A 24,560-nucleotide genomic window follows, 5' to 3' on the forward strand; every position below is an offset into this window, starting at 1 on the left:
ATTTTGTTGTAGAAAGAGCCAGAGCGCAACGGAGTACAATTCTATTGCTGGGTAGCCCACAAGCGTCTTTCAATCACCCTGAAGTGAATTTGCTTCTCAGATCAGAGCGCAGAGCCATGGGTGTGCACATTTGTTGATATTCTTTGCTAGTTAGCGAGTTATAGGTACAGTGCATTCGGAAAGTATTCAGGCCCCTTCACCTTTTGTTATGTTACAGCCTTATTCTAAAATGGATTATTGTTTCATTTTCCCATCAATCTACACACAATACCCCATAATGACAAAGCAAAAAAAAGGTTTTATAAAGCACATTTATAAAATTAAATGGAAATATTACATTTACATAAGTATTCAGACCCTTTACTCAGTACTTTGTTGAAGCATCTTTGGCAGCAATTACAGCCTTGAGTATGACGCTACAAGCTTGGAAAACCTGTATTTGGGGAGTTCCTCCCATTCTGCTCTGCAGATCCTCTCAAGTTCTGTGAGGTTGGATGGGGAGCGTCGCTGCACAGCTATTTTCAGGTCTCTGCAAAGATGTTCGATCGTGTTCAAGTCCAGGCTCTGGCTGGGCCACTCAAGGACATTCAGAGACTTATCCCGAAGCCACTCCTGCGTTGTCTTGGCTGTGTGCTTAGGGTCTTTGTCCTACTGGAAGGTGAACCGTCGCCGCAGTCTGAGGTCCTGAGCACTCTGGAGCAGGTTTTAATCAAGGATCGCTGTTCTTTGCCCCGTTCATCTTTCCCCTCGATACGGACTAGTCTCCCAGTCCCTGCCGCTGAAAAACATCACCACAGCATGATGTGCCACCCCCATGCTTTACCGTAGGGATGGAATTGGCCAGGTGATGAGCGGTGCCTGGTTTCCTCCAGATGTGACACTTGGCATTCAGGCCAAAGAGTTCCATATTTTTTTTCATCAGACCAGAGAATCTTGTTTATCATGGTCTGAGATTCCTTTAGGTGTCTTTTGGCAAACTCCAAGTGGGCTGTCATGTGCCTTTTCCTGAGGAGTGGCTTCCTCTGGTCACTCTACCATAAAGGCCTGATTGCTGGAGTGCTGCAGGGATGGTTGTCCTTTTGGAAGGTTCTCCCATCTCCACAGAGGAACTCTGGAGCGCTGTCAAAGTGACCATCGGGTTCTTGGTCACCTCCCTGAACAAAGCCTTTCTCCCCTGAATGCTCATTTTGGCCTGGCGGTTCCAAACTGCTTCCATTTAAGATTGATGGAGGCCACTGTGTTCTTGGGGACCTTCAATGCTGCAGAAATTTTTTGGTACCATTCCCCAGATCTGTGCCTCGACGCAATTTTGTCTCAGAGCTCTACGGACAATTCCTTCAACCTCATGGCTTGGTTTTTACTCTGACATGCACTGTCAACTGTGGGACCTTATATAGACAGGTGTGTGCCTTTTAAAATCATGTCCAATCAATTGAATTTACCACAGGTGGACTCCAATCAAGTTGTAGAAACATCTCAAGGATCATCAATGGAAACAGGATGCACCCTGAGCTTAATTTCGAGTCTCATAGAAAAGAGTCCGAATACTTAAGTAAATAAGGTATTTCAGTTTTTTTATTTTTTATAAATTTGCAAAAATGTCTAAAAACCTGTTTTCGCTTTGTCATTATGGGTAATTGTGTGTAGATTGATGAGGAAAATAATTAATTTAATCTATTTTAGAATAAGGCTGTAACGTATTGATTTCAAACATACAAAGAGGAAAATGTATGGTGTGACTGTGTGAAAGGCTGGTGGACTCGCCTTTTATGCACAAGGTTCGAATCCAGCCAGGCCTCTCGGAAATTCTTGTTTGCTTTTAAAGTGGCAAGCAGCAGTTGTTAAATACATTTTTGGACATAATGATACCTACCCATTGATTCTTGAAGAATATAACCTTTCAATGCCTCATGAACTTATTTCAACTGTCGTACCCCATCAGAACCCAGAATATAAGCTTGTTTTACTCCAATGTTTGTCAACAAAGTAAATGTAAACAAACACTGTATAGCCTCAACATGGTTGAAACTATCATTTTGATACTTATTTTGTGTGCAGTTACTCCCTCTAGTGGCTTTGACTTGCTGACCAGCAGGGTCCTCGTTTATCTTGAACCTATGATATTGGTGTTAATATTACTAAATGCAGAGCAATGGAGCTCCTTGTAAAATGCTGCTGAAATCTCTGAATATTTGAGGGGAATGCCAGAAATAAATACATGGCTATGTTCTGAGTGTTTGTAGATTCATTTGTGGAAAGCTTGTAGAAAAGGGGGCTCACTGAAAATTTGCTCAGTATAATTTACCCATACTCAAATTTAGCTTTCTAAATGAAACAGAAAATCAAGAAGTATATCTAAATGTTCAGCTGGCTAACTTAATGATCCTGCTTTATGGAACAGCCAGGACATTGGGAACTGATGTCCTACACAGTACACACAAAACAATAGGACATAAAACACTTCACTCCATGGTTCTGAAAGACTAAGCTATAGTAAAAGGCAAGAAGCAAATCAAGATTGTGTGTTGTATGGGAGGGCACTTTACCAATAGCAAGGAGACGCAGGTTTTATTGTACAAAGACAGAGCGAGACAAAAGGTGAGAATGAACCAAAAAGGCTTTATTCAATTTAGACCAGAAACAACATGCATAAAGCTCTCTGCAATCATGCAAATGATCATATTCTCCATGGAAATAAAAAAACAAGCAACCGTCATAACAATGGTAAAATAATTTCACTAGGAAATGTATTCAAACCCACATTTGCCTTTAAATATAAAAATGCATTAAATTATGCTTTTTATCATTGTTGTACACATCTAGCTCCAACATTTTGAAGTGACATTTTATTTTTAGAAAATTGTAATTAATTAAACTAAAAAACATGTCTTGACATAAGTAACTGCGACCCTTTGTCAGTACTTTGATGGGGAAATTATTGGCGAATTCAGCTGTGAATGTTTTGACTTATTTCTGACTTTGTGACATACCCCTGATGTCAAATAAAGTGACAACCTTTGCAAAACAAGCAATCTAGCTCTGCTAGCTATAAAAACGCTAAGAAAATGACCAAATGTTCATCTATGTCAGGGTCTAACACAGAAATCCCCCCAGGTCATGCACCTGTCCTCATTCATGGTGACGTGAATGACATGGTCTTGGTTCAGCCCGCCAGCATCAGTGACCGTCAGATCAATGTAGAAGTTTCTCTGCTCCCTCATGGCCTTGAATGTCAATTCAACCACAGTTCCTGGGACAGAAGAAAAAGGGGACATATTTCAACCTTGAATGTGAAGAATATGTTGATGTTGTCAAAAGAACATGTAGACAAAATGACATACTTGGTCTGTTGATATTATGAATAAAATTGAACAGACTAATGCAGAGTGAATATGTGAAAAGCAATGAACTGTGCACCTGCAGTGCAGTTTTGACACTAAAGGTTGCAAAACCATTAAAAGACATGTCCCCCTATTTCTCACCTGTTTTGTCCATTTGGGCAGTGCAATACATCTTGGACCCTTTCAGAAGTTCTACACTGAAGGGTTCAGCAAAGTTTGGGCCATCTCTGTCTGTCACCGCCAAATGCACTAGACGGGGGTCTTGGTTGCAGAGCTTCAACGGGGTGTCATCAATAGTCGGAGCATTGTCGTTTACATCTTCCAGTTCTATCAGAATGGTTCCAGTTGCAGTTGCAGGGATTTCATCTGATAACCCAAAGCAAGATACGTTCATCAAAAGGAGTAATGAAGAAGTCACAACTAAATTAACCTTGTTCCCAGGCTGAAGCCTGCTGGTGAACGATATTACAACGAAATCAAAATACCACTTTCGATTGCGAGAATGAGAACTCTGTATTTGCCATCTTTGACAAAGGGAGATTCTCTGTCCAGAGGGTGTTTGGTTTTGATCATTCCAGTCTCGCTGTTGATGTCCAGCCATTTAGCAGGATCTCTGTACATGCGATACCTAGAACATACAGTATATTGAGTTAAAACATCGCCATTCACAAGTCTTCTTGAAATCTTAATGCATATGCATCTGATTGTACTTCATCATAAAGTGCTTGTTATATAATTGAATTGACTTATCTGCATAATGTATCTCTCTCCATTTATATACCAGGGCCTCAACTCAATTTAATCAATTGCAGATAAAAGAAAGATTCATGAACTCACATGAGTTTATGTGCCATGATGTCTGGATCAATAGCTGTATACAGAACCAAGTCACTGTCCACTGGCAGGTGTTCAGATATGGAAACAACCTTTTCCACTGGGTCAAAGACAGGGGCATCATTCAGATCCTCCACATTCACCTGGACTGTGGCAGTGGAGGTGGGCAGGCGGATGGCAAATGGGACCTCGTTCTCCACAGTCACCAACAGGGTGTAGCGATTGTTCTTCTCAAAGTCAAGGGGCTAAACGGGAACGAGATACAGCCAGGTTCATGACACAATGACAAAAACATCAACAATTTTGTCAAATATTTGTATGGTTTGGCTTCTACGATGAAATTCAGACCTCGGTCAAATACATATTTGCTGTAACTCAGTTCCATTCACATACTCATCTGAAAAAAGAAACAAAAAACCAAGCAGGTACCTTGGCTGTAGTAATGATTCCTTCCAGTCTGCTAGGCCCGGTGTTAACAGTGAACAATCCACCTGGGTCTCCATCTACAATCCTGTACTTGGTGGCCCAGTTGAAATAGTGTGGCTCATCTCCATCACTCACTGGCATTTTGACCACCAGAGCATTCACTTTATTCTCTGGGACAGACACCGTGTTCTGAAAAGAAAATACATTTTGAGAACATGTGAGAAGATGTGTTGTATGCCATTTATCAAGTTCATCATATTTTCCTCAAGTCAGATCCTTCAATCAAAATATTTCCCTCTTTAAGTCACCTTTACTGTTTAATGATCAGTACTGTTTGCTGATTGTGCACTTACCGAAGACATCACAAATTGAGGAGCTATGTCATTGACGTCCGTTACCGTAATTATGGATTTTCCGAAAGATGTCAGACCATCTCCCTCCATATCAGCAGCTTGGATTTCCAAGGTATATTTTGGAATTTTCTGGAAAATGACACCAGATGGAGCATGTTGAGAAATGTAGCGGTTAAGTTAAAATTGCATGCTAGTAGTATAGCCACTAACCTCTCTGTCCAGTCCAGCAGCATTGACCCGAATCGAGCCTGTGACACGGTTGATGACAAACATGTTGGGACTCGGCAGTTCAGGTTCTTGACTTATAATAGTGTATCTGACATCAGAATTGGCTGAGCCACGCTTATCTGCATCGGTGGCTGTTACCATCATGACCTCAAAGCCTGAGAATAAAATATTTCAACATAATACATTATTTTCATGGATGACATTAAGAAAAAAAAAGATTGAATATTGATACATTACTTTTATCCTAAACCTCAGCTTATGATATCTGACTAAATGTTGACTGAGACACACCTGGTAGGGATGCATCAGGGACAATCCCTGTTAAAGGATCTTGGGTGAATACCGGCTTGTTGTCATTCATATCAATTACTTTAACAATAATCTCCATGGGTTCTTCTGCTATACCCGAACCAACTGCAACAGCATAAGCTTCAAGCTAAAGGGGAAAATATTTAATCATTTAATCAAAATAACACATGCATTCAAAGTTCTAGAATTCAAAAGACAAAACACAAACAGACATTACCAGATATTTGTCTTGTTTACAAACATTAACATATATTTGTCTTGTTTACAAACTTTACTAGATATACGTCTTGTCTCTCTCTGTCCAAAGACTGGGTCACATAGAGAACCCCAGAGTTTTTGTCCACAGTGAACAGTCCCACAGGGGGTTGATCTGCTCCACTACCAGTGATGCTGTACTGGATCTTCACCTCTTTATCATTGCTGGACCTGATCTGAATGTAAATATTAACAATGTTAAAACCAGAGCAAAATCCTGAACCAACCATATTTCCTGCCAACATAAACCTACAATCACTCACCTTCGCCATCATCTTGGGGAAGGGGCCTCTGTCGTTCTCTGGGAAGTAAATGGGAGGAATGACCCAATCCCTTTTCCTTCTCACCAGACCTACCAAAGACTTTGGAAACTCCAGAACTGGAAGACTTGCAGGATATTTAGGCTGTCCGAAAAATATATTTACAAATTAGAAAAATAAGACCACCCCTATGGCACTTATGCAGATGGATGACAACAATGATTAGTTATTGAGGAATGAAACGGACACTAAGTTGTAAGATCCACATTCTCACCTGAGAGACAATGCCAGCATCCTCATGCCCGAAACCCTCTGTGAGGAGATCAAATGAATATTAACACTTTTAAAGCAAACAATGCCACTACAGTATGTTGCTACTACTCTGCATAATGCATATTAAAATAATCTTGATTTGACAAATCTCCTTTATTAGCCAATATTCTAAACAGTAAAATAAGTCACCCTCAGTTTCTTCCCCTCCTGTCAGTGGATAGTCAAAGCCATTGCCTGACTTTAAAGTCTCAGACATTCTCCCCAGGGCCCAACCCTGAGGTTTGAAGGAAAACAAATATTGTAAAACATGATCTACACTTCCCTCCATATGTTATTGTACAGTGAAGTTAAACGTTTTTATTTGGCTCTACACTCCAGCCTTTTACATTTGAGAGATAATGTTTAATATTAAGCGACAGTACAGAATGCCAGCTTTTATTTGAGGATATTTTCATACACATCTGTTCCACCATTTAAAAATGAAAGCACTTTATGTATCTAGTCCCTCCATTTGAAGAAGTCATAAGTATTTGGACAAATTCCCTTATAGTGAATTAAAGTAGTCAAACTGACACTACAAACTTGATGGATGAATTTGAGGTGTCTTTTGGATAATGTTTTGCCCAATAGGAACTGAAAAATATGGCTAGGTTGTAGAATCGAAAGATCATTTAAATACGTGGGTGCTGGTTTTAGGCCGGTAGCAACCACCACAGGGTGTCCATCCAGAACACGAGGAACCAACATTTCAGTTTCAGGGGGTTTAATAAATGATCCACACACACACACACACATCCAACACCAGCCTGAAACTAATTGTGTCGGACAATGATTGTGGTTCTGAAAACAGAGGTAAAACTTAGACTATAGCACTGATATGCTTAAAATGACTAACAAGCTAGAACAGGCTTGTGTATTAAAGAATGGGCTATACACTGTAGCAGGAAATGTGTGTTTACAGAGGCTATGGAACTTGTAGACATGGTAAACTTAGTAAATATACTAATGTAAACAGTGCAGTATTGTAAGTACATCTACACAACACCAGCACACCCCTTTCCTGCAGTCAAATGGCCAAATCGCCCTCTAGTGGCCTCATGGGTGTAATGTTAATATTTTCATTATTTCATAATGAATAAACAATGTTTCTGTATCAAATCAAATCAAATTTTACTGGCCACATGCGCCGAATACAACAGGTGCAGACATTACAGTGAAATGCTTACTTACAGCCCTTAACCAACAGTGCATTTATTTTTAACAAAAAAGTAAAAATAAAACAACAACAAAAAAAGTGTTGAGAAAAAAAGAGCAGAAGTAAAATAAAATAACAGTAGGGAGGCTATATGTACAGGGGGGTACCGGTGCAGAGTCAATGTGCGGGGGCACCGGCTAGTTGAGGTAGTTGAAGTAATTTGTACATGTGGGTAGAGCTAAAGAGACTATGCATAAATAATTAACAGAGTACCAGCAGCGTAAAAGGATGGGGTGGGGGGGCAGTGCAAATAGTCCGGGTAGCCATGATTAGCTGTTCAGGAGTCTTATGGCTTGGGGGTAGAAGCTGTTGAGAAGTCTTTTGGACCTAGACTTGGCACTCCGGTACCGCTTGCCGTGCGGTAGCAGAGAGAACAGTCTATGACTAGGGTGGCTGGAGTCTTTGACAATTTTGAGGGCCTTCCTCTGACACCGCCTGGTATAGAGGTCCTGGATGGCAGGAAGCTTGGCCCCAGTGATGTACTGGGCCGTACGCACTACCCTCTGTAGTGCCTTGCGGTCGGAGGCCAAGCAGTTGCCATACCAGGCGGTGATGCAACCAGTCAGGATGCTCTCGATGGTGCAGCTGTAGAATTTTTAGAGGATCTGAGGACCCATGCCAAATCTTTTCAGTCTCCTGAGGGGGAATAGGCTTTGTCGTGCCCTCTTCACGACTGTCTTGGTGTGTTTGGACCATGATAGTTTGTTGGTGATGTGCACACCAAGGAACTTGAAGCTCTCAACCTGTTCCACTACAGCCCCATCGATGAGAATGGGGGCGTGCTCAGTCCTCTTTTTTTTCCTGTAGTCCACAATCATCTCCTTTGTCTTGGTCACGTTGAGGGAGAGGTTGTTATCCTGGCACCACACGGCCAGGTCTCTGACCTCCTCCCTATAGGCTGTCTCATCGTTGTCGGTGATCAGGCCTACCACTGTTGTGTCGTCGGCAAACTTAATGATGGTGTTGGAGTCGTGCCTGGCCATGCAGTCATGGGTGAACAGGGAGTACAGGAGGGGACTGAGCATGCACCCCTGAGGGGCCCCAGTGTTGAGGATCAGTGTGGCAGATGTGTTGTTACCTACCCTTACCACCTGGGGGCGGCCTGTCAGGAAGTCCAGGATCCAGTTGCAGAGGGAGGTGTTTAGTCCCAGGATCCTTAGCTTAGTGATGAGCTTTGAGGGCACTATGGTGTTGAATCCTGAGCTGTAGTCAATGAATAGCATTCTCACGTAGGTGTTCCTCTTGTCCAGGTGGGAAAGGGCAGTGTGGAGTGCAATAGAGATTGCATCATCTGTGGATCTGTTGGGGCGGTATGCAAATTGGAGTGGGTCTAGGGTTTCTGGGATAATGCTGTTGATGTGAACCATGACCAGCCTTTCAATGCGCTTAATGGCTACAGACGTCAGTGCTACGGGTCGGTAGTCATTTAAGCAGGTTATCTTAGAGTCCTTGGGCACGGGGACTATGGTGGTCTGCTTGAAACATGTTGGTATTACAGACTCAGTCAGGGACATGTTGAAAATGTCAGTGAAGTCACTTGCCAGTTGGTCAGCACATGCTCGGAGTACACGTCCTGGTAATCCGTCTGGCCCTGCGGCCTTGTGAATGTTGACCTGCTTAAAAGTCTTACTCACATCGGCTACGGAGAGCGTGATCACATAGTCATCCGGAACAGCTGGTGCTCTCATGCATGCTTCAGTGTTGCTTGCCTCGAAGCGAGCATAGAAGTGGTTTAGCTCGTCTGGAAGTATTGTGTCACTGGGCAGCTCGCGGCTGTGCTTCCCTTTGTAGTCTGTAATCGTTTTCAAGCCCTGCCACATCCGAAGAGCGTCAGAGCCAGTGTAGTACGATTCAATCTTAGTCCTGTATTGACTCTTTGCCTGTTTGATGGTTCGTCGGAGGGCATAGCGGGATTTCTTATAAGCGTCCGGGTTAGAGTCCCGCTCCTTGAAAGCGGCAGATCTACCCTTTAGCTCAGTGCGGATGTTTCCTGTAATCTATGGCTTCTGGTTGGGGTATGTACGTATGGTTACTGTGGGGACGACATCATCGATGCACTTATTGATGAAGCCAGTGACTGATGTGGTGTACTCCTCAATGCTATCTGAAGAATCCCGGAGCATGTTCCAGTCTGTGCTAGCAAGACAGTCTTGTAGCTTAGCATCTGCGTCATCTGACCACTTTTTTATTAACCGAGTCACTGGTGCTTCCTGCTTTAGTTTTTGCTTATAAGCAGGAATCAGGAGGATAGAGTTATGGTCAGATTTGCCAAATGGAGGGCGAGGGAGAGCTTTGTATGCGTCTCTGTGTGTGGAGTAAAGGTGGTCTAGAGTTTTTTTTCCTCTGGTTGCACATTTAACATGCTGGTAGAAATTAGGTAGAACGGATTTAAGTTTCCCTGCATTAAAGTCCCCGGCCACTAGGAGCGCTGCATCTGGATGAGCGTTTTCCTGTTGATTTATGGCCTTATACAGCTCATTCAGTGCAATCTTAATGCCAGCATTGGTTTGTGGTGGTAAATAGACAGCTATGAAAAATATAGATGAAAACTCTCTTGGTAAATAGTGTGGTCTACAGTTTATCATAAGATACTCTACCTCAGGCGAGCAAAACCTCGAGACTTCCTTAGTATTTGATTTTGTGCACCAGCTGTTGTTTACAAATATACACAGACCGCCACCCCTTGTCTTACCGGAGTCAGCCGTTCTATCCTGCCGATGTAGCGTATAGCCCGCTAGCTGTATGTTATCCATGTCGTCGTTCAGCCACGACTCGGTGAAACATAAGATATTACAGTTTTTAATGTCCCGTTGGTAGGATAACCGTAATCTTAGGTCATCCAATTTGTTCTCCAATGATTGAAGATTGGCTAATAGGATTGAGGGAGCGGCAGTTTACTCGCTCGCCGTCGGATCCTTACAAGGCACCCCGACCTACAGTGGGGAAAAAAAGTATTTAATTGCAAGTTCTCCCACTTAAAAAGATGAGAGAGGCCTGTAATTTTCATCATAGGTACACGTCAACTATGACAGACAAAATGAGGGAAAAAAATCCAGAAAATCACATTGTAGGATTTTTAATGAATTTATTTGCAAATTATGGTGGAAAATAAGTATTTGGTCAATAACAAAAGTTTCTCAATACTTTGTTGTATACCCTTTGTTGGCAATGACACAGGTCAAACGTTTTCTGTAAGTCTTCACAAGGTTTTCACACACTGTTGCTGGTATTTTGGCCCATTCCTCCATGCAGATCTCCTCTAGAGCAGTGATGTTTTGGGGCTGTCGCTGGGCAACACGGACTTTCAACTCCCTCCAAAGATTTTCTATGGGGTTGAGATCTGGAGACTGGCTAGGCCACTCCAGGACCTTGAAATGCTTCTTACAAAGCCACTCCTTCGTTGCCCGGGAGGTGTGTTTGGGATCATTGTCATGCTGAAAGACCCAGCCACGTTTCATCTTCAATGCCCTTGCTGATGGAAGGAGGTTTTCACTCAAAATCTCACGATACATTCTTTCCTTTACACGGATCAGTCGTCCTGGTCCCTTTGCAGAAAAACAGCCCCAAAGCATGATGTTTCCACCCCCATGCTTCACAGTAGGTATGGTGTTCTAGGTATGGTGTTCTCTGTCCTCCAAACACGACGAGTTGAGTTTTTACCAAAAAGTTATATTTTGGTTTCATCTGAGCATATGACATTCTCCCAATCCTCTTCTGGATCATCCAAATGCACTCTAGCAAACTTCAGACGGGCCTGGACATGTACTGGCTTAAGCAGGGGGACACGTCTGGCACTGCAGGATTTGAGTCCCTGGCGGCGTAGTGTGTTACTGATGGTAGGCTTTGTTACTTTGGTCCTAGCTCTCTGCAGGTCATTCACTAGGTCCCCCCGTGTGGTTCTGGGATTTTTGCTCACCGTTCTTGTGATCATTTTGACCCCACGGGGTGAGATCTTGCGTGGAGCCCCAGATCGAGGGAGATTATCAGTGGTCTTGTATGTCTTCCATTTCCTAATAATTGCTCCCACAGTTGATTTCTTCAAACCAAGCTGCTTACCTATTGCAGATTCAGTCTTCCCAGCCTGGTGCAGGTCTACAATTTTGTTTCTGGTGTCCTTTGACAGCTCTTTGGTCTTGGTCATAGTGGAGTTTGGAGTGTGACTGTTTGAGGTTGTGGACAGGTGTCTTTTATACTGATAACAAGTTCAAACAGGTGCCATTATTACAGGTAACGAGTGGAGGACAGAGGAGCCTCTTAAAGAAGAAGTTACAGGTCTGTGAGAGCCAGAAATCTTGCTTGTTTGTAGGTGACCAAATACTTATTTTCCACCATAATTTGCAAATAAATTCATTAAAAATCCTACAATGTGATTTTCTTGAAAAAAATGTGTCTGTCATAGTTGACGTGTACCTATGATGAAAATTACAGGCCTCTCTCATCTTTTTAAGTGGGAGAACTTGCACAATTGGTGGCTGACTAAATACTTTTTTCCCCCACTGTACGTCCACGATATCTCCGTCTCTTCCTCATGCGAATGACGGGGATTTGGACCTTGTCAGGTGTCTCTAGGATATCCTTCGCGGCCGCCTCGTTGAAGAAAAAATCTTCATCCAATACGAGGTGAGTAATCGCTGTCCTGATATCCAGAAGCTCTTTTTGGTTATGAGACGATGGCAGAAACATTATGTACAAAATAAATTACAAATAACGCGGAAAAACACACATAATAGTACAATTGGTTAGAGGGCTGTAAAACGGCAGCCATCTTCTCCGGCGCCGTTCAGATTTTATCAAACGGTTTTGTTATGTTTCAGTTTTCTGTGATGTATATAAAGTGTAATATTGGTGAACAGGGAACTGAGGGCTAAGATGCTCTGGACCTACTGGGACTATAGGGGCTATAGACTGAGGACCTAGTAGGACAGAGGGTGAGGTGTCACCTACGACAGGATACTGAACACCTCGGTGAGGAGGGTCCTCCACGGGGACGTCAGGCTGGTCTTCCACGGGGACGTCAGGCGAGTCTACCACGGGGACGTCAGGCGGGTCCTCCACGGGGACGTCAGGCGGGTCCTCCACGGGGACGTCAGGCGGGTCCTCCACGGGGACGTCAGGCGGGTCCTCCACGGGGACGTCAGGCGGGTCCTCCAAGGGGACGTCAGGCGGGTCTTCCACGGGGACGTCAGCAGGGTCTCCTAAGGCTGGAACTAGCAGGACACAGTTCAGAGGGGCTAGCATAAACCCCAAGACTTGGACAGGCAGGTCACACCAGGCAGAGATTGACAGGGCCTGGACAGCAGACATGGACCGAGCCACTGCAGCAGAGATTGGAGGGGGCTCCCAGGGCGTCTTTGGACAGCAGCAGGCTGGATGTCAAAGGTTGGACTAGGTGGTTCCCACCAGACAGGGACCAGAGAGGTCTGAGTGGCAGGGCTGGACTTGTTGCCTTCTGCAGCTGCAGCAGGACTCCCACATTATGGACCAGCTGACATTCAGAGGCATCGGTTGAAGCACAGTGGTAGGGTGCTCTCCCAGGGTGAGCTCAGGTAGCTCCTCTGTTCATAGATAAGGCTGTAGGTCTTCCTGCTCCCGATCGGGCAGGGAGGTTTGGATTGATCTTGGGCACAGAAAAGGGGTCGTCAGAATCTCTGTCGCTGGAGACAGCGACGTCACCACTGTGGGAACCATTTGAGACTGCGGCAGTAGCTTGTTGTACCACGGTGGGGTGCTCCCCCAGGGTGAGCTCAGGTATCTCCTCTGTTCCTGGAGGAGACTGTGGAACCACTCTGGAGACTCCGTGGAAGGAGCTGGATGAAGCACAGAGGTGGGAGTGGCAAGCTGAGGCTCCATGGCAGGAGCGAGTGTAGTAGGCCCCACTACTATCTTGAACTCCATGGTCAAAGCAGGCTAGATCTTCACGGCTGGGGTCGGCTGGCGCACAGTGGTGGGGTGCTCCGCCAGGGTGAGCTCTGGTAGCTCTTCAGGCCTGGAGAAAGCTGTAGCACCACTGTGAGGGAGTCCATAGTAAGGGTTGGATCCGAGACCAGGGCTGATGGTGAAGCTCATGTGGAAGGGTCAAGTGACAACTGGCAGTGTCCTTCAGGTAAGTACTGGCAATGGTAGTCGGGTGGACTGTAGGAACCTTCCATCTTCCTGACTGCTTCAATGAGCTCATCTATCTCGTCACGCTGGCTGTGAGAACACAGTGCGGAACCCGGTGAATTTGCAACCGATGAAAAGGCTGAGGCTCTGTCCTCTATTCTGCTGGTCAGCCTGGGTGGGGACTTGGACCGGTGATGAGTCGTTGAAGGGGAAGATGGCCATTTTGAATGCAGAATGTCTCGAGTGCTCAAGAGAACCCTCTAGCTGCTCTCCCTCGTAGGAGTGGTATGTGGATGTGTGTGGTAGTCTGTTCCTTGACTCGTATCCAAGCCATAATTATCAAGAGATTGTGGCAGGTGAGCTGGTCGGCGAGGATGGATGACATCTTATGGAGGATCTTCTCTGTTAACTGGCATCCTTGGGCTGTAGCAGTTACTGGATCGGGCTCAAAAGGACCATGACAAATTGGTGGGAAACGTAGGTGCTGGTTTTAGGCCGGTAGCAACCACCACAGGGTGTCCATCCAGAACACGAGGAAACAGTATTTCAGTTTCAAGAGGTTTAATTAATTATCCACACTCACAAATCCAACACCACTCTGTCAGTAATTGTGTCTTAAGAATGATTGTGGTTCTGAAAACAAAGAGGTAAAACTTAGACTAAAGCACTGATATGCATGACATGACTAACAATAATAATAATAATAAATAATAATAATAATAAGCCATTTAGCAGACGCTTTTATCCAAAGCGACTTACAGTCATGTGTGCATAAATGTTTCACGTATGGGTGGTCCCGGGGATCGAACCCACTACCCTGGCGTTACAAGCACCATGCTCTACCAATTGAGCTACAGAGGAACACTAGCACAGGCTTGTATATAACAGCACAGGCTATACCACTGTAGCAGGAAATGTGTGTTCACATGGCAATAACCTACACAGGCTATGGAACTTGTAGAAATAGTAAATATACTAATGTAAACAATGCAGTATTGTAAAGACGTCTACACAACATTAACACATTAACCATGAAAGATATACACAGAAAATTGCCTAGCAGCACACATGAGAAATGCGGTTAATCGCTAACAGGAATGCTAAATACTAATGCATTCTGAATGGAAAATCTAATGCTAACGCTAGCGGGAGCATGAGCTAGCTAACAAGCTCCACATAAATGGTGATTACAACAATAGGCAATCTTGAGCTCCGAAAACAACAAAACATAAACATCTTAAGGCACTTACTTTTAGATGCACGCACAGTAAAATATCAGACAACAAATGTGTTGTGACCACAGGAGGCAGAGTAGTAGGAGTCCTCGTCAGGGTAGGGAAAGCATGTTTCTGACATCTGGCCTGCCCGTGCTGGGGTCCTCCACTGAATGTCCCGGCAATTCTACTGTTGATAGGCTGACATAATACTGATTGGTGTGACCTTGACCAATAAGACCTAAAAGAAGTTGGGTCTTGTGAATTAGGAGACTAGGAGCTGGCCGTTTTTACAGGAACTGAATGGTGAATAATGTTTTGTGCCATTTTGGAGTCCATTTTATTGTAAGTAAGAATATAATAGTTTCTGAATACTTCTACATTCATGTGGATGCTACCAGGATTATGGATAATTATGAATGAATCGTAAATTAGAAAAAGGTTACAGAGGCACAAGGATCATACCCCCCCCAAAATGCTTATCTACCCTGTTATTGGTAATGATGAGAGGTTAGCATGTTTTGTTGTAGCCTCTGAAAGGCATCTTACTCATCATTATTCATGATTTATTCATGATTTTTCTTAATCATGGCATTATCAGGACTTATTTTGAAATGTTCAGAAACATCTTAGAAGGAAATTATTCCAGTCACCATTTACAGTTAAGTTCCTATTGTGCAAAACATAACCCAAAACACAACAAAAACAAACTGCAAACGCATCCAACAAGTTTGTAGAGTCTCAAGCTTGATGTAGTCATTGTGTTCATGGAATATGGGACCAAATACTAAACTTTTGACTATTTTGATACACTATAAGGGAATTTGTCCAAATACTTATGACTTACTCACATGGCGGGGACTAGACAAATAAAGTGCTTTCTGTTCTAAACTGTAAAACAGATGTGTATAAAAGAAAAACTCAAATAAAAGGTGACATTCTGTACTGTCGCCTCATATGACAAATTTGATCTCAAATCCAAAATGCTGTAGTATAGAGCCTAATTTGAATTTTATATTCAATGTCCAAAAACATATGTAGGGGAGTGTACTTCACATGTCACACCAAAGAGGTACAGTATATGATATCATATACATGCATCTTCATATTTATAAATGTTGTTGTAAAGTATACACGCACAAGATATTGGATCATGCACTTGTTTGCCCCACATTCAGAAAAGAGTAAGAACTTCTCATCAACCAGTTTTGCATTCAGTGTCAGTTTGTCACGCCACAACTTCCTGATCAAAACTAGAAGTGACACTCTTCAAAAGACCACATGGTTATGAAGAATGATTGCATTGAGACTGAAAGATAAATTGCAAAACTATCACTACCACAGCATTGGAAACTACTTAGATTTGATCACTATGCTTTCAACCATTTTTAAAAGCATAACCAAATTCCAATGGAAATGTCTGATTTTTGGTTCAGTTGTCACCCAAATGTCTATCACTGCACTTTCAACCATTTTAAAAGTACAGAAAAGTTCAAATGGGAATACAATGTCAGATATAATGTATATTTATACAACAGATTAATGTGTTATTACTGTGCTTCATCTAATAGCAGAACCAAATGACCTGGATTGGACAACCCTCTGTAGCGCCATGTGATCGAGGCCGGTGCTACTGTCATACCAAGCAGTGATGCAGCCAGTCAATATGCTCTCAATGGTACAGCTGTAGAACCTTTTCAGGATTTGAGGGCCCATGCCAAACTTTTTCAACCTCCTGAGGGGGACGAGGCACTGTCGCGCCTTCTTCACGACTGTGTGTTTGTTTTTAGACCATTTTAAGTCTTTAGTGATTTGGACACCGAGGAACTTGAAGCTGTCTACCTGCTCAGCTGCCGCCCCGTCGATGTGGATGGGGGTGTGCTTGCCCCCCAATTTCCTGTAGTCCACGATCAGCTCCTTGGTCTTGCTGACGTTAAGGGAGAGGTAGTTGTTCCGGCACCACACTGCCAGGTCACTGACCTCCTCCCTGTAGGCTGACTCATCGTCGCCGGTGATCAGGCCTACCACCATCGTGCCGTCAGCAAACTTGATAATGGTGTTGGAGTCGTGCGTGGCCACACAGTTGTGGGTGAACAGGGAGTACAGGAGGGGATTAAGCACACACCCCTGTGGGGCCCCTGTGTTAAGGCTCAGCGTGGGGAGGTGATGTTGCCTACCCTCACCACCTGGGGTCGGCCTGTCAGGAAGTCCAGGATCCAGTTGCAGAGGGAGGTGTTTAGACCCAGAGTCCTAAGCTTGGTGACAAGCTTGGAGGGGATAATGGTGTTGAACGCTGAACTGTAGTCAATGAACAGGATTCTCACAGCATTCTCACAACAGCATTCTCACAGCATTCTCATCTTACCTAGGTGGGTGAGAGTAGTGTGCAGAGCAATTGAGATTGCATCATCTATGGATCTGTTGGGGCGGTATGCACATTGGAATGGGTCTGGGGTGGCTGGGATGGTGGAGTTAATGTGTGCCATAACCAGTCTTTCAAAGCACTTCATGATTACAGAAGTGAGTGCTACAGGGCGGTAGTCATTGTGTCATGAAGCCTTAGAGTTCTTAGGAACAGGGATGATTGTGGTCATCTTAAAACGTGAGGATTACAGACTGGGACAAGGAGAGGTTGAAAATTACCGTGAATATGCCTATCAGCTGTTCTGCGCATGCTAATTAAAAGACCCTTCTCACGTCAGCCTCGGAGAGCGAGATCACCCAGTTCTCTGGGTCAGTGACGGCCCTCACACCCGGCTCGATGTTGTTGTTGTCAAAGCGTGCATGAAATGTATTGAGTTTGTCTGTTGGAGAGGCATCACGGGGCAGATCACGGTTGGGTCTTCCTTTGTAATCCGTAACAGACTGTAGCCCCTGCCACATGCGGCGGGTGTCGGAGCCTGTGTAATATGATTCCACCTTAATCCTATATTGCCCTTTTACTCGTTTGATGACTCTGCAGCGGTCATAGCGGGCCTTCTTGTACTTATTCCTGTCTTTGGCCATAGCATCAGAGTTGTCTACGATAGCTCTGTGTGTGGTAGCCCTTGTCTTTAGTTTAGCGCCAACCTCTGTGTTAATCCAGGGCTTTTGATTGGGGGAGCAGCGAACCCTCACTGTGGGTACAATGTCACCGATGCATTTTCTAATGAAGCCGGTGACTGAGGTGGTTAGCTCGTCAATGTTATCGACGTAGTCTCGAAACATATTCCAATCAGCGCTAGCAAAGCATTCCTGAAGCATACCCTCTAGTTTGGGTGACCATTTCTCAACGGAGCGAATAGGCTCTATGCACGCATCACTTCCGCATTGGCGTAAGGATGCTTGGGCATTTCCGGTTACTGGAAAAAAACATTAGACAGTGACAGTAGACCGTTATGATGGCAGAGATGACGTTTACAAGGTGTTTGCTGGAGTTGCCTAAAGTATCTGTTAATGATATACGGAGGGTCGTCCGGACATCCAGTACGACACCACGTAGCAAACTGGATAAAGGCTTCAAATTTTACGTTTCTTCTTTTCTTTGCAACTTTGAAGGTAATATGCTAACGCTAGCTAGCCTGAGCTAGAAGCCTTGCTTTGGTGTTTTAAGTCATGACTCCATCCTGCTTCAGGTTAATCATGCTTTAAATAAAGTTGAATCATGTGTATATACCTCTCACTACATGTGTTTGTACTTTTATGAAAGTATCAGGTAAAAACAGGGCTAGAAATGAGATCTCTGTGAGAGCCCACTGCTACCGCCCAATGAAGAAACTAAAGCCACCACACCAGCTGAGAGTAGGACTAGATTAAGTGACACGTTCAAAGTTCTGTTGAACTTGTTCAAGGTTCCGTTCAACACATGTTTTACTCGTTTAATGTTACCACAGCTTTGATTGCCATTGCTAAGAGAACACTTTAGAACTTTAGTGGTTTTCACGATAGCTGAACAGTGGTAGCCTAATACAGACCAGGGTAGCTGAGTGGGAATTGCCATGCTTTGTTGTTGGGTCTGTTGTAAACAAATTGGAGTTTGGTTTGAAATGTAAACAATAATGAGATTACTACTTTTTCCTGACTTGATGACAGTAACATATTCCACTCAGCTATTCTTCAAACTGCTGATGTTCTACTCAAAACTGTCCTGTCATCTTTACTTCTTTCTTTATAAACATATGGCCCAACTTCCTTGCTTTTGTACTTGATGTTTCTACTTTTCAAGAGGAATTAGGAGCAAAACCTTCACTCTACTGTGTTATTGGTACTAGGCTACAATGTTACACCTCTCACCTACTGCTCTGCCAATACTGTTTGAAGGTAGGTAAATGGCACAAGACAATAGGTAAGTGGTGGGAGACAGTATAGCCAATTGGTGCAAGACAGTAGGAAAGTGATGCAGAAAGCACAAAAGTGACACGAGACAGTAGATAAGTTGCGTACACCAGTAAAAAGTAGAAAGAACAAGTTTTGCTCCTACTCCTGCTGCTGTAGACCCTCGTCTTTCAAAACCCATTAAATTATGCTTCTGTGTATTTCAGATGACATTGCGTGATTCACAGCCAGTTGTGCTTGTTAAAAGCTACTGTTCCTGTGTGGCTGGGTGTGGGATATGCAATAATTTGGTTGCATTACTATATCAGACTGCCCATTACTCTGAATGTGGCATGTCTGTCGTCCCTCCTGTACTTTCGTGCACTGAAACAGAGCAGAAGTGGCATAAACCACGAACAATGGTTTGATTGCCCCCCATTTGCCCCCCATTTATCCTCAGAGTTCGTACTGCTTGGTGACCTAAATTGGGATATGCTTAACACCCCGGCCATCCTACAATCCAAACTAGATGCCCTCAATCTCACACAAATTATCAACGAACCTACCAGGTACAACCCTAAATCCGTAAACATGGGTACCCTCATAGATATCATCCTGACTAACTTACCCTCTAAATACACCTCCGCTGTCTTCAACCAGGATCTCAGCGATCACTGCCTTATTGCCTGCGTCCGTAACGGGTCCGCGGTCAAACGACCACCCCTCATCACTGTCAAACGCTCCCTAAAACACTTTAGCGAGCAGGCCTTCCTAATTGACCTGGCCCAGGTATCCTGGATGGATATAGATCTCATTCCGTCAGTAGAGGATGCCTGGTTGTTCTTTAAAAGTAATTTCCTCTCAATCTTAAATAAACATGCCCCATTCAAAAAATACAGAACTAAGAACAGATATAGCCCCTGGTTCTCCTCAGACTTGACTGCCTTTGACCAGCACAAAAACATCCTGTGGCGTACTGCATTAGCATCAAATAGCCCCCGCGATATGCAACTTTTCAGGGAAGTTAGGAACCAATATACACAAGCAGTCAGGAAAGCAAAGGCTAACTTTTTTCAAACAGAAATGTGCATCCTGTAGCACTAACTCCAAAAAGTTTTGGGACACTGTAAAGTCCATGGAGAATAAGAGCACTTCCTCCCAGCTGCCCACTGCACTGAGGCTAGGAAACACTATCACCACCGATAAATCTACAATAATTGAGAATTTCAACAAGCATTTTGCTACGGCTGGCCATGCTTTCCACCTGGCTACCACTACCCCGGCCACCAACTCTGCACCCTCCGCTGCAACTTGCCCATGCCCGCCCCCCGCTTCTCCTTCACAAAAATTCAGACAGCTGATGTTCTGAAAGAGCTGCAAAATCTGGACCCCTACAAATCAGCTGGGCTAGACAATCTGGACCCTTTCTTTCTAAAACTAGCCGCCGAAATTGTCGCAACCCCTATTACTAGCCTGTTCAACCTCTCTTTCATAACGTCTGAGATCCCCAGAGATTGGAAAGCTGCCGCGGTCATCCCCCTCTTCAAAGGGGGTGACACTCTAGATCCAAACTGTTACAGACCTATATCCATCCTGCCCTGCCTTTCGAAAGTATTTGAAAGCCAAGTTAACAAACAGATCACCGACCATTTCGAATCCCACCGTACCTTCTCCGCTATGCAATCCGGTTTCCGAGCTGGTCATGTGTCACGGCTTCGGCCGAGGCTGCCTCTCTTCCTTGCTCGGGCAGGCTTCGGCGTTCCTTTTCTCCGGAATACTAGCTGCCACCGTTGCATGTTTCTATGTTCGTTTGCTTTTGTCTGTTTGTTGTGACACCTGTTATCGTTTAGTGTAATTAGTGTCCTATAAGTTTCTCGTTGTGTTTGTCTAGTGTTGTGTGTGATTGATTTATTTCTGTCGTGTGTTTGCTTGTAGGAATTACTTATTCGCTCGGTTGAGCTTTACTCCACTGTGTTGGAGCGTTTTACGCACCTGTGTAGTGCGCCTTTTGTTTTGTCGCCTACGTGCGTAGTTTCGCCTTCGGGCAAGTTTGTTCTATTTTTCCTTGTTGGAAATTTCACTAAAATCTTTTGGACTATACTTCGGTGTCCTGCGCTTGATTCCACCACTACACCCACCTACAGCATTACTGACAAAATCACACACCATCAAGAATGGAATCAGCAGGAGCCGCAGCAGCCCAGGCGACGCTGGAGGACAGGGTCCGTGAACAATCAATCAATCAATCAATTTTATTTTATATAGCCCTTCTTACATCAGCTAATATCTCGAAGTGCTGTACAGAAACCCAGCCTAAAACCCCAAACAGCTAGTAATGCAGGTGTAGAAGCACGGTGGCTAGGAAAAACTCCCTAGAAAGGCGAAAACCTAGGAAGAAACCTAGAGAGGAACCAGGCTATGAGGGGTGGCCAGTCCTCTTCTGGCTGTGCCGGGTGAAGATTATAACAGAACCATGCCAAGATGTTCAAAAATTTTCATAAGTGACAAGCATGGTCAAATAATAATCAGGAATAAATCTCAGTTGGCTTTTCATAGCCGATCATTAAGAGTTGAAACAGAGTGACCAGATCCTGCAGATGGGGTCCGCACTGCAGGAGGTGATCACCACCATCCGAGGCTGGGGGACTCCTCCACCGCCATCCTCTCTGCCAGCACCATCGGCAAGTCAGCCCATTCCCGCTCCGGAACCCAGAGGAGTTCGACTCTCGCTCCCGAGGGCCTACGATGGGACCGCGGCCGGGTGTCAGGGATTCCTTCTCCAGGTGGAGCTTTACCTGGCCACCGTGCACCCGGCGCCCTCGGGACATGAGAGCGTGTCCGCCCTGATCTCCTGCCTTTCCGGGAAGGCGTTGGAATGGGCCAACGCAGAGTGGAGGAGGATCGACGCGAACACCATCACCTACGACGAGTTCTCCCGCCGCTTCAGGGCGGTGTTTGACCATCCCCCGGAGGGGAAAGCGGCGGGGGAGCGTCTGGTCTTCCTCCGGCAGGGGAAGAGGAGTGCCCAGGAGTTCGCCTTAGAATTCCGTACTCTAGCGGCGGATGCAGGGTGGAATGAGCGGGCTCTCATCGATCACTACAGATGTAGTCTACGCGAGGACGTCCGTAGGGAGCTGGCCTGTAGGGACACCAGCCTCTCTTTCGACCAGTTGGTCGACATGTCCATCAGGCTGGATAACCTGCTAGCTACCCGCCGGACGTTCCGAGGGGGTCCGTCCATTTCACCCTCCAGCGCCTCCGAGCCGTGCCCCATGGAGCTCGGGGCGCTGGCGCTAGAGAGAGGAGGGGTCGGCTTACGAGGGGGTCCATCTCCTGCACCAACTGTGGTCGGGGGAGGACACACCGCGGCTAGGTGCTGGGGATGGCCTCCTAGGGGAGAGGACGACAGGTCCCGCACTGGGGAGTCCTTCCAGGTGAGTAGGCGCCCCCACTCACCCAGAGCTCTCTGTTGCACATTTCTGTATACCTGTGCGTTTTCCAGAGGTAGCACCTCATTCCCAGCATAAGGCGCTGGTAGATTCAGGCGCGGCTGGGAATTTTGTTGATAAGAAGTTTTGTTTAGCCTTAGGGATTCCCCTTCTCCCTGTTGATGTCCCTTTCCCCGTTCATGCCCTAGATAGCCGTCCGTTGGGTGCGGGCTTGATCAGGGAGGTCACTGCGCCACTTAGGATGTGTGCGCAGGGGGGTCATCAGGAGATGATTCAGCTATTTCTGATCGACTCGCCTGCGTATCCGGTGGTGCTGGGCATGCCCTGGTTGAGTACCCATAACCCATCTATTTCGTGGCAGGAGAGGGCTCTGATGGAGTGGTCTGCCCAGTGTGTGGGTCGATGTTTAGGCGTTTCCGTAGGGGCTACCTCGGTGGAGAGTCCAAACCAGGTGCCCGCATTGCACGTTCCCCCTGAGTATGGGGATTTGGCTATTGCGTTTAGTAAGTCGAGGGCGACGCGGTTGCCGCCCATAGGCAGGGGGATTGTGCGATAGACCTCCAGGCAGGAGCTGCGCTCCCACGGAGCCATGTGTATCCTCTGTCTCAGGAGGAGAAGAAAGCTATGGAGACTTACATAGACGAATCTCTGAGACAAGGATACATACGGCCTTCCACTTCCCCTGCGTCCTCGAGTTTCTTTTTTGTGAAGAAAAAGGATGGTGGGTTACGCCCGTGCATCGATTACCGTGGTCTCAATCAGATCACGGTGAAGTACAGTTATCCACTCCCGCTGATTGCGACCATGACTGAGTCATTGCATGGGGCGCGTTTCTTCACTAAATTAGATCTCAGGAGCGCGTACAACTTGGTGCGCATCAGGGAGGGCGATGAATGGAAGACAGCCTTTAGTACCACCTCGGGCCATTACGAGTATCTTGTCATGCCATACGGGTTGATGAACGCTCCGTCAGTTTTCCAATCATTCGTGGATGAGATCTTCAGGGACATGCAGGGGCAGGGGGTGGTTGTGTACATAGATGACATTCTCGTGTACTCGCCTACCCGAGTCGAGCATGTGGCCCTGGTGCGCAGAGTGTTGCGGAGGCTGGTGGAGCACGACCTGTATGTTAAGGCAGAGAAGTGTCTGTTTTTCCAGGAGTCGGTCTCCTTTTTGGGGTATCAGTTGTCTGCGTCAGGGGTGAAGATGGAGGTAGACCGGGTGTCAGCCGTGCGTAATTGGCAAACACCAACCACTGTGAAGGAGGTGCAGCAGTTTTTGGGGTTTGCGAATTACTACCGGAGGTTTATCCGGGGTTTTGGACAGGTGGCAGCTCCCATCACGTCTCTTTTGAAGGGGGGTCCGGTGCGTCTGCAGTGGTCGGCCGAGGCGGACAGGGCGTTTGGGAGGCTGAAGGACCTGTTTACCTCGGCCCCAGTGCTGGCGCATCCGGATCCCTCTTTGCCATTTCAGGTAGAGGTGGACGCGTCAGAGGCCGGTATAGGAGCCGTGCTTTCACAACGGTCAGGCGCGCCACCTAAACTCCGCCCCTGTGCTTTTTATTCCAAGAAGCTCAGTCCGGCGGAGCGAAACTATGACGTAGGGGACAGGGAGCTGTTAGCCGTGGTACAGGCCCTAAAGGTGTGGAGGCACTGGCTTGAGGGGGCTCAACACCCTTTCCTCATTTTGACGGACCACCGTAACCTGGAGTACATCCGGGCAGCGAGGAGGCTGAACCCTCGCCAGGCAAGATGGAATATGTTTTTGACCCGGTTTACATTTAAGATCACGTACATCCCTGGGTCACAGAACGGTAAGGCAGATGCACTGTCTCGGCGGTATGACACGGAGGAGAGGTCCGTGGAGCCCACGCCCATACTGCCGGAGTCGTGTCTGGTGGCACCGGTAGTGTGGGAGGTCGATGCTGAACTCGAGCGGGCGTTACGCACCGACCCTAGTCCACCGCAA

At 45.7% G+C, this 24,560-nt stretch overlaps 1 protein-coding gene across 1 annotated transcript; it reads right to left on the minus strand.

The window, feature by feature from the left end:
* Positions 1 to 2,979: 2,979 nt before the first annotated feature.
* Positions 2,980 to 18,057, minus strand: LOC121577427 (B-cadherin-like). The gene is made up of 14 exons (XM_041891177.2): positions 17,786 to 18,057; positions 13,161 to 13,341; positions 12,479 to 12,883; positions 8,185 to 8,206; positions 6,010 to 6,134; positions 5,767 to 5,922; positions 5,474 to 5,618; positions 5,165 to 5,337; positions 4,955 to 5,083; positions 4,605 to 4,790; positions 4,179 to 4,420; positions 3,827 to 3,969; positions 3,483 to 3,707; positions 2,980 to 3,250 (listed from the first exon to the last, which is right to left on the minus strand). The coding sequence occupies exons 1-14, from the start codon at positions 18,055 to 18,057 to the stop codon at positions 3,087 to 3,089; spliced, it is 2,568 nt and encodes an 855-aa protein (XP_041747111.2). The 3' UTR covers positions 2,980 to 3,086.
* Positions 18,058 to 24,560: the final 6,503 nt, after the last annotated feature.

Source organism: Coregonus clupeaformis, chromosome 11 (genome assembly GCF_020615455.1).
Source record: "Coregonus clupeaformis isolate EN_2021a chromosome 11, ASM2061545v1, whole genome shotgun sequence".
NCBI lineage: Eukaryota > Metazoa > Chordata > Actinopteri > Salmoniformes > Salmonidae > Coregonus > Coregonus clupeaformis.